The sequence below is a fragment of the Pterocles gutturalis genome, unplaced genomic scaffold (genome assembly GCF_000699245.1).
Source record: "Pterocles gutturalis isolate BGI_N339 unplaced genomic scaffold, ASM69924v1 scaffold11813, whole genome shotgun sequence".
NCBI lineage: Eukaryota > Metazoa > Chordata > Aves > Pterocliformes > Pteroclidae > Pterocles > Pterocles gutturalis.
In genome coordinates, this window is record NW_010125716.1 from 37,704 (window position 1) to 48,930 (window position 11,227).

The following is an 11,227-nucleotide window of genomic DNA, read 5'->3' on the forward strand; positions in this document are numbered from 1 at the left end:
AAGCAGGAATTGTTGTGCAAGCTCACTTGTGAACCAGACAGACATTTCTCTATCTTGCTCTCCATCTGTGGAACAAGTTCCTATAGGAATCAAGGGACATTGTAAGCCTATCTATTTTCTGGGAAGGGCTATTCATGCATTTTATTACACAACCTTTCAGAAGTGCTTAAGTTCATTAAGGATGAACAAGCTATCAGAGAATCTGAACTGCTTAACCGTTACAGAGTTGTTTAAAAAAAGGTCTTTATATGCCTAACAAGGACAAATATTGAAGATCAGCCCTAAAGTAGTTACTAAGAAAAACTGCAATGCCTAAAATGATTTTTAAAACCACGTATAAAGGTAATTTCTTCTGCCATACCTGTGAAAAAATGTGTGTTTAGTAAAAGTAAAGAACTCCAACTCAGAGATGGTTTGAAGCAAATTTGAGAGCATTTATTATAGAAAGAGACCATAAATTATAATTTAATAGAAATCAGTATTTTTTCAGCACATCTAGTTTTAAGTTGCTTGTAATTTTTACCTCATGTAAAAAAAATAATCCATATAGCAAGACAAAATAGAAACTAGACACAAATTGGAGTACCTTTTATACAGCAACTTACTCAAAAATAAGACGTCATCATAAATTGACTACCACCTACTGTTTATTTAAGAAATAAGTTTAGGAGAAAGCTAAGGTCATTTAATGCATTTCAATTTAGTGTTAGAATAGTCTTGATCAAGAATCTAATTTTAACAAAAACTAAAAAGTTAAAATATAGGTTTCAGTGTAAATATATTACTGCTTCAACATTTTCTTCCATATAAATTTAGTTGTTACTTATGGCAACATAATTGGCTGGAAAGATGCCAGTTTTTCCTCCTGTTCTTCCTTCCCACCAATCAAACTGGGAATCTGTTTTGGTTGTGACTGTGATTTTGTCTCCAGCTTTGAAAGTCAAGTCACCTGGCTGTTGTCCCTCGAATGAATAAAGTGCTGTCACTTCTACTGGATTACTCCAAGAGTTACCTGAAGTGAAAGAAATTAAATAAAAAGGAAATTACTAAACTGCACATACAGTAAGTCCTTAAATACAATATTCTTAAATGACAATAGAAAACAGTAATAGAGAGACCACAATAATTTATCTGATCAGATAAACTGCTGATGAAAAAACCCTCCATTCCCACTACATTCTTAGGTAACTGAAATTTGGATTCTAGCCTATCAGCAGAGTCTACTAAATGAAGTAGTACTCTATACAAAATAAAGATCAGAATTTTTTCTATATGCCTCATACGGTCAAACAGAGACAGTGGGAACAAAAGTGGTATGTTGAAGAAAGTGCGAGTGCTTCCTGAAAAATTGCTGAACAGAACCACTTTTGGGTTTTAGTTTTGGTATGCGTTCTCTGTGACAGTTTCCTGCAAAACTTAAAGCAGGGATTTGATTTTTTTATCAATACTCAGGATATAGGATGGTGAAATACAAAATATTCACAACACTTCCCTTCTCCTTCCATAGGTTTTGCAGTGTCTAGGATTTTGGTGTATCTCGCACATTAAACAAAACACAGAAAATGTGCTAGTGGAAAGAGAACTGATAACAGTTTGATGTGCTGGAAGTGACTTGGTTTGCACAGTGTTTTTTTAGACCACATATGCAAATGGCTTTTATTCTCTTTCCACCATGATCTTACAAAACTTTTTCAGACCTTAGCTGCAGTTGGAATCATGCCATGAATCTTCTGATCTAGTTTTAAAATAATCTAAAGTCTTGGATCCAGCCTCCATTCCCATTGACACTTTTTTAGCAAATATCTCAATGTTTATTACTATTGAACTCTTAATCTAAGTGAATGTCTCCAGTTTGCCAATAATTATGTTTGCTCTCAATTCCTTTAACTGTCTGAACTATATAAGGTAGTTACATTTGTTTAGCGTTAATTTAGCAAACAGTTAAATCTCTCATATGAATGCATCTAAAAGTGAAAAATGGAAGGTGCAACGGAAGACTAGTTAAGAGGAAATAATAAAGACATTTACACAGCCTGGTGGAGAGATTTCAGCATGTACTGCTCAAACAGACATGATGGCTGCACGAATGCTCAAGCATGCAAGATTAAAGGCTTTTAGCATTAGCTGCACCTGCTTGCTGCCAAACTGTTGCAAAAGGGGAAATCCTAGCTCATCCTAGTCTACCCATTGCAAGTACAGATCTAGAAAGGATGGTGAGAGAAGCACTGATACAACTTTTTTTTGTAAGTCTGTTGTCAACAACTGACATTCACAGAGCTTTTCTTCTGCTTGCTTTTATCACTTCAAAAGCAAGAGGAAAAATCTGTTTCCCCCAAGCCTCCAACTTCCAAACTGTAGCCAAAACAGGACAGAAAGAGAATAATGGACTACAAATGTATGCACAGAGAGCATATATTTTTTTCCCCAGCATCTGTCAATATAAATGTTCATTCATTAGGCCAGTTCTTTCCCTTCATGATCTGCACTTGTAGCAATCATCAAAGTTTAATACAAAATTATTTGGCCATGTGCTAGGATAGTTTTGGTTGCAGAGAAGTCAAATCCTGTCTTCCTTGATCACACAGTCTCTCTCTCCTGATACCTATATTAATGATCTAAAGTCATACACCACTATTTCTTTTGATGTGAAGACAAAACCAGATGAGAATACCCATTTTTACCAGGTCCCTACCTCCACCAGTTATGCCTACCAAAAAAAGGCAGCAATACAGCTTTTCTAAATATACTTTTTACTTTCACACTTGAAACGCTGACAGACTAAGTATTCAGTAATTACATGATCTTCCTCCAAGAATCCAAGCATTTGATGCAGTCAGGATGATATGATGTATTCCCATGCAAAGTGTGGTTTGAAACAATATATTTTGATTGAGGAAATCGTAGCAAAACCCACAAAAGTAAAATATGCTTTGACTTCTTACTCCTAGTTTAAGAACAATAAGGAAATACTGTGGCTAAGGACTCTTCAGGTGCTAAGGCATGAAAACAGTTTTGACTTAGTTGCATATAAAAGGGAAAGGGGGGCGTGTTTTACCCCTGTGCCACAGTCAGGAAGCACACACGGGTAAAAGTGCATTTTATAAGTTATGACAAAGGTTACAAATTCCTATACTTTGAGTTCTTAACCATATGTGCTTCTATCATCTAAATGCTCAAATGGACAATCACTCAAGGACCATTGGAGATACTATATATTTATAGCTGCCCAAACTATCCTAATATACTTGGAAAAACAGATCACTGACAGCACAAAAGAAGAGACTGAAAGTGCTAAAAGTGACAGTGAGAGCTTCTTTGCATTACATTCAATAGAAAAACTGTCACCACCACTTTAATATGCTGGACTCATAGCATGGCAGCAAGTCACAGTTACCTACTCCATGGCTGAACTTGCATTAAGAGTAAGACTATAATTCCTCTTACACAAACTACTGAGTATATAGAAACTAGCTCAGTAAAAGTAGGAAGAATAAAAAAGGGACACTAGACACAAATTCAAGCATGAAAAGGTGGAATGAAAGAAATGTGTGTGAGATATTGAAGTGTAGGAGTGCATTTGATGCACCACAATCAAGCCTCCAATTACTGTTTGCTGTCATATGAACAAGATTGTTTTATGCATCTCCTGCCCCACTTTTTGTCCTTTTGCATGTGTATCTTTCTAAACATACAGAAACCCCAAAGCACTACAGCTGATTATGAACATCGAGTTCTGTGTCCTTGACCTATTTTTTTACCTGCTATGATTTAAAAGCATTTTCCAGCTTTATGCCTGTCAGCTATTTCATAACAATTCCTACTTAATTTTCCATAGCAGATCTTTCCCATATTAGTTTCATTTTATTTCTCACAAAGATTGTAATCTCTGTCCTTTAATTCTGTATTTTTGCATCATAAAACAAATAAAATGTATATTTATTGCCTACAAATTGCAGCATCCCATGCCTCACACTTCTATGGATCATCCTAACAAATAGTTATCTTAAATGAATGCACTGTTACAAAATCTACTACATATATTATAAGGGGGAGCTATTTCACGTTCTTGTTTCCTGATTTCAGTTTTACATAAAAGGGTTTTAAATAAAATTGTTATAGTCAACATGAAGATTGCTGAATGCATATATTGAAACCACATTTGCAGCTCACACAAGATGGTGCTACAGTGCTACATACAGCATATGATACTGAAATAATTGAGATTTATGAGCATGCACACTGGAATAAAAACAAATTACATTGCGGAAAATCCTTAATTAATGGTATCTGAATACACATAGCACACTTCTACAAATACAGTGGTCAAAACAGAAATACAGAAATTTTGGCTGCAGATCAATTAGTGCAGCAGCCAGCATACATATTCAGTGCTCTAGCACACATGGGTACGGCGTATGCTTGATAACAAACTGCTCTGACCACAATATCCTTTCATTTTTATTTATCTTTACATACCATAATGATCTGAACTTTTTGCTAAGGACTACTGCTATGGATTAAGGGTTAGATGAGGTATAAACCAGAGTGAATTTATGGTCTTTTGGGTGTGCTGCAGTACCAGCCCCAGAGTGAATGGGAGCGCGATAAAACCATCTTTAACTACAGCACATTCATGGCAGAATTAAAGCATTCTCTAGAAAGTTGCTATGGAACAGATACACTGGCTATATTTCTATTAATTGTTTGAAGAGTACCAGAGCCTTTCTTTGACTTTGAGGCCAGCTGGCATAGACTGGCCACATGCATACTAGCAAACGCTCACCATCCAGAGGAGAGCCACATCCAAACTACCTACTGGTTTCTATACTGGAGTAACTCATAAACCACATTATCTGGGAAAGTGCTAGGTGACAATAATGCCAAGGAACTTTCGAACAACACAACTGAGTTATAGTGCCTTCACACTCTTTAATTTACTCGTAGATGGAGCCACTAGTTTCTAATGTGAACCTACAAAATATTAGTAAACCTATAGGCTGATTCTAAGATGGACTTTTAGAGAAAAAAAGATATTTTATATAATTTTTGGGTTCAGCTTATTATGCTTTCAAAAACTAAATCTGAGCTGGAACACAGAATAGTACAGCCCAGCTGTGGGCCCCAAATTTGATTTTACTGGCATAGATGCATATATCCCCTAGCCACTGAATGTCTGATGCTGAAGACCTTGCAGAATAATTACATAAAAACTGTAACGTGCTGCTTTTGGCCATTGACACAGCAATAAAACTGAAATAAGTTTCATGTGCTTGAGGTTAGTGGTGAGATTGCTAAACATCCACTTTAAAAAATTTGCTAATCATCAGCTAACACGATTTTGTGGGTCAAGTGTGCGCCTGTATGACAGAAACTATAAGTGAACTAACTCAAACAATTACTACTGGTTTTGGGCTCATCTAAACCATATTAAAGAGCTTACAAAAAAGGACTGTGACTCCATTGTTACCACTGGTGAGCCATCTGATCAAGGGGATTGATGACTGACGTGGTAGTCCAGCTGTTGACTGTCCACATACTATGCACTTTCTGCTACATCTCTACTTTGGTAAATGGGCTGTGGGTCTGGTTTCTTTTGAAGTTGGAAGGTTATAACATTGCTTCTATTGGAATGCAACATACCATAAAAAAAATGTGATTGTCTAGGTAGATATATTTTTCCTTGAAACTGAATAACGCAATTTTTTTGTGCAACCTTTAGAATGCATGGCTATAGATTTTGTTATTTAAAAATCATCCTGAATGAGCAACACATTCAACATAGTAACTGCTACTTTCTCTGTATTTTGTAAAGAACTAGAGAGGAGTGCCTGGAGCTGCCACACAAAATGTTAAAAGTCAGATGAATCTCCAGCATCAGAGATGACAGAAGTTGTATGGTCCTGGCATAAAAGCTCCACCAAAAAGTGTCAGCTTACAGAAAAGTTGTAATACAATTCTCATCAGGTACATGGAGACCTAGAAAACCAAGCAATCACATGAACCTTGTTTGTGCAGCAGAAGTTAGAGAAAACCAACAAACAGACCAAATGATGGAAAACAACCAATGGATCTAGGCAGATGCAAGCATCTATGCTTTTAAAAACAAATATATCAAGTATCAAAAAGGTTTACTATCACTAGTACAGTGTTCAGAGGCATTGAAAGCCTTGGGTATTGCTCATAGGTTTAGGATGAGAGCTGTAACTAACAGTGATCATACAGAAATCTTAGTTCTTTACCTGTCATGGGATACTGGGCTTTTGTTTGGAAAGGATTAGTATTGACTTAATAATTAGAGTTCAGGAAAGAACCCCAAGTAGGCTGAAGAACTAGGTTAATTACTGGGTCCTGCAAGTCTCTGAGTAAAAAATGATAGTTGGTGCCAGCAACAATGAAGAATTTATAGATTTTAATGGCCACCGTTAGCAAATAGTCTGGACAACAACACCTGCTAAGATATGATTGTGAGTGTAAATACGGTGTGTGAATACATATATTGATTATACCAAACTGCCTGAAAGATGTTTGCCCCCAACTAGAATATTAAAAAGGAAGATTATTATCAGGCCTAAACTGGACATGTAAAAGAGGAAGACAACCATTAGCTAGCTTGATTCAGCAGCTTTACATGAGCCAGCAACATGTCATTGCAGCAAAGAAGGTGAACAGTATCCTGTGCTGCATTAGGCAAAGTATTGCCACCAGCTCAAGGGAGGTGATGCTTCCCCTTTACTCAGCATGGGTGAGGCCACATCTGGAGTGCTGGGTCCAGTTCTGGGCTTCTCAGTACAAGGGAAACATGGACATGCTGCAGAGAGTCCATCAAAGGGCCATGGGGCTGATGAAGGGACTGGAGCACCTCTCCTATGAGGAAAGGCCGAGAGAGTTGAGACGTTCAGCCTAGGGAAGAAAAGGCTCATCAATGTCTATAAATACCTGAAGGGAAGGTGGAAAGAGGATGGAGCCAGACTCTTTTCAGTGGTGCCCAGGGCAGAAGCAGAGGCAATGGGCACAAACTGAAACACAGCAGATTCCCTCTGAACATCAGGAAACACTTTTTTACTGTGAGGGTGACTGAGCACTGGAATAGGTTGCCCAGAGAGGTGGTGGAGTTTCTATCCTTGGAGGTATTTCAAAGCTGCCTGGACATGGTCCTGGGCGACTGGCTCTCGCTGGCCCTGCTTGAGCATGGAGGTTGGACCAGATGATCTCTAGAAGCCCTCTCCAACCTCAGCCATTCTGTGATTCAGTGAAAAACTTCAAAGAGACTTTTGAAACAAAGTTACCCTGAAGTATAAAAGCAGTATGAACATCTGTAATTGCATGGGGGAAGAGTTTGGACTGGAAAGGTTCCAGATTAGGGTTCAGACAGAATGGATCAAAGCCATTACTGAACTTTAACTAATAATTATAATGAAAGAACTTATTTAACTGCTGGTCTAGTAAGGAGGGCAAGTATGCATTGTGATGATAAAGCTAGGCTGAGAACAGGAATTCAAATATGTAATAAAAGGTAAGCTCACTAGCAGTCCCATAAGAGGCTAGTATGGCTGTTCTTTTTTTGCAAAAACAAATGCGTTTAGCCTAGGACTGACAGCAACTGGGCTACTGTTAGGGTTAAGACTAGGATCAGAGTTTAATAAAGTGAGGGCTGAAGAGAAAGATTCATTGGTGGACAAGCAATATCAGGGATGAGATGAGGCATTAAATGGCAAGAGTAATCATCTTACAGATATATCTGGATTTGCTGTGCTCATCAACCAATAGAGCTGGATCTGGAAACTACAAGACAACACTTGAACCTTGCAGGACAGAAGGAGGATAGAATAAGAGCAATAAATGTCTTACGGTTCATTCTGAGGTGGGTAAGAGTTACTTCATTACAGTCCAAGTCAGCTTTAAGGGTGGAACTAGAATTTGAGTACAGTACCCAGTCAGCAACAGCTATTCAGCTTCTGCGCTCACTGTCAATAGGGGTTTGAACTGGTTCAGTTCTTACTGTGATTACTGCTGCACCTCCTCCTTCACATTTTCAGACTTGAGGCTTATTGAGCTATATTTTGGGCAGGTTTTGGACAGGAACTGCAAGAACCAAAGAGATACATTTTCTGCTGGATCCAGAACACTGTGCATTAGAATATGGAAGGCAAGGGGTGCAGTAAATTCTGAAGGCAACAGGGTAACCACTAATGACAGGGATGGCTTCTGAACTAGTGCTAGGGCTCATGACAGTGGGAACTACAGACCTAAAACTTTGACTTGAGGAATGCAACAGCGTTGGGCCACAATGATGCCTAAAGGCAGGCAGAGAAAGGGCTTAATTTTAACTTTGAAATAGGTAGGTGAACCACTAAATTCAATCTGTAATACTCACAAGAATGGGATGAAAGCTGGATCTGGCAGGGAGTGCTTTTGGTTCTGTTTGAGCAGAAAGACATACTCAACCTGAGAGTCAGCAGAGGACTGCAAAGGATGGACAAAGTGACAGGGCAGGAAATTAACTTTGAAACAAGAACTGAATCTAGATGGGAGTAAAGGAATATTGAATTTGCAAAGGTCAGAGAGAAGGATGTTGCAACAATTGAATCATAACAGGACAAAAATGGAGACAGAAAGAAAAGGCCGCGTCTTTGAAATGGTATTCAGAAAACAATCTATAGGACTCACTGTTCAGAAATTGCAAACTTCTAAAGAAATTTAACTTGAAGATCACACTCTGCAGTGGTCAGCAACAGGCAGTTTCAGATTCTATTTGATCATTCTTAGCTTGAATTCATAATTAGTTAACAAAGGAGTACAAGAGTAAGGCAGGAAGAGATGGATCTGGAATAAAGATAGTTATGAGTTGTCTGCAGAAAATCTTATCTAGCAAATGGAAATGGTGTGCTGGTTTTGGCTGGGATAGCATTAATTTTCTTCATAGTATCTAGTATATGGCTATGTTTGGATTTGTGATGAAAACAGTACTGATAATACAGGACGTTTTAGTTATTGCTGAGCAGTGGTTACACTCAGTCAAGGACTTTTCTGCTTCTCACCCCACCCCACCAGAGAGTAGGCTGGGAGTGTATAAGAATTAGGGAGGGGACACAGATGGGACAGCTGACCCAAAGTGACCAAAGGGATATTTCATACCATATTACATCATGCTCAGCATGTAAAGCTGGGGGAAGAAGAAGGAAGGGGGGTACCTTCGGAGTTAAGGTGTTTGTCTTCTCAAGTAACTGTTACACATGATGGAGTCCTGCTATCCTGGAGATGGTCGAACACCTGTTTGCTGATGGAAAGTAGTGAATGAATTTCTTGTTTCACTTGCTTGCACACGGTGCTTTTGCTTGACTTATTAAACTGTCTTTATCTCAACCCACAAGTTTTCTCACTTTTCTGATTCTCTCCCTCATCCCACTGGGCGGAGTAAGCAAGCGGCTGTGTGGTGCTTACTGCCAGCTGGGGTTAAACCACAATATAGGGACAAGGACAGCTAGCTGGGAAATCTTAACAGAAAAATAGAGGTCTGATAAGGACACCTTCTCAGGGACACACTGGAAATATAGATGTAAAGGCAGTTACAGACATAGCCCAGCAATGGAATTTAGGGAGCACAAGTATTAACAAAGAAAACAGAAGATGACAATTAATCTATCAGGTTAAGGGATGATAGAACTAAATTTCTAATATGTGGTTATAAAGAGGTCACCAGAGACTTGGAAGGAACACTTTATATGTGTGAATGGAGCAGTACCAAGGCCAGCTGGCAGGCTGGCTCTGTCCATACTATTAAACTTCACATCTCCAAATCACAAGTAGCTTCATTCCTATTGACTACTGGGGACAGTCTCTGGCACATGACAACTTCCAAACTACTAATGAAAGATACCTTTCCCAGATCAAAATCATACCAGGAATGTGCTAACAATTTAATGGAATGGAATAAGTGATAGTTTCAGTGCCCAAGCCCATTCCTTGGCAATGTTTAATTTATCAGCATAGATAGAGCCAATGGCTTGAACTGAGTGCAAGAGAAAATGCTTTAAAAGGGTCCAGCATAGTACTGAAGAACTCCAAAACAAGATGAAGGAAGATTGTCTGAGCAAGGACCTGCAGCTCAAACTGAAGGAAAAGAGGGAAATGTACAGGAAGTGGAAGCAGGGTTGTGTAGCCTGGGAAGAATATAGGGGTGTTGTCCAGATGTGTAGAGATAGGATCAGGAAAGCCAAGGCACAGATGGAGTTGAACTTGGCGAGGGAAGTGAAAAATAACAAGAAGGGGTTCTACAGGTACATAGGCAGGAGGAGAAAGGCAAAGGAGAGTGTTCCCCCTCTGATAAATGAGAAAGGAGAACTGGCATCCTCAGACATGGAAAAAGGTACTCAATAAGTGCTTTGCCTCAGTCTTTACTGATGGTCAGGCTTCCCATGTCTGTCAGGACTCTGAACCTCTAGGTGAGGGTGAGAGGAGCGGAATGCCTCCCACTGTAACAGCAGAACAAGTCCGAGACTACCTCATGACACTGAATGTATATAAGTCTCCAGGGCCAGATGATATGCATCCCAGGGTTCTGAAAGAGCTGGCTGATGTGGTTGCCAAGCCACTCTCCATCATATTTGAAAAACCATGGCTGTTGGGCAAAGTCGCCAGCGACTGGAAAAAGGGAAACATTACTCCTATTTTTAAGAAAGGGAGAAAAGAAGACCAGGGAACTACAGGCTGGTGAGCCTCACCTCTGTGCCTGGGAAGATCATGGAGCAGTTCCTCCTCAAAGCCATGTTAAGACACACAGGAGACCAAGAGGTGATCCGAGACAGCCAATATGGCCTCACCAAAGGCAGATCTTGCCTGACCAATCTGGTGGCCTTCTATGATGGAGTGACGGCATCCATGGACAAACGAAGGTCGAGAGATGTAATTTACCCAGACTTGTGCAAAGCCTTTGATATGGTCACTCACCACATCCTTCTCTCTAAATTGGGGAGGTATGGATTTGAATGATGGACTGTCCAATGGATAAAGAATTGGTTGGCTGAATTGGTTGGCTGGTCACAGCCAAAGGGTTGTGGTCAACGGCTCTATGTCTGGATGGAGGCCGGTCACCGGTGGTATCCCTCAAGGGTCTATCTTGGGACTGGTGCTCTTCCACATCTTTATCAATGTCATAGATCAGGGAATCAAGTGCACCCTCAGCAAATTTGCAGACGACACCAAGCTGAGTGGTGCAGTTGATACAATA

At 39.5% G+C, this 11,227-nt stretch overlaps 1 protein-coding gene across 1 annotated transcript in view; it reads right to left on the bottom strand.

The window, feature by feature from the left end:
• Positions 1 to 470: 470 nt before the first annotated feature.
• SH3YL1 (SH3 and SYLF domain containing 1) overlaps positions 471 to 11,227 on the bottom strand; it is a gene marked incomplete at its 5' end in the record, with an annotated part of 35,965 nt that continues 25,208 nt past the window's right edge. Inside the window, one exon of the mRNA XM_010078680.1 lies at positions 471 to 1,012. Coding sequence (XP_010076982.1) covers positions 813 to 1,012 — 200 coding nt within the window. The remainder of the gene's footprint in view (positions 1,013 to 11,227) is intronic.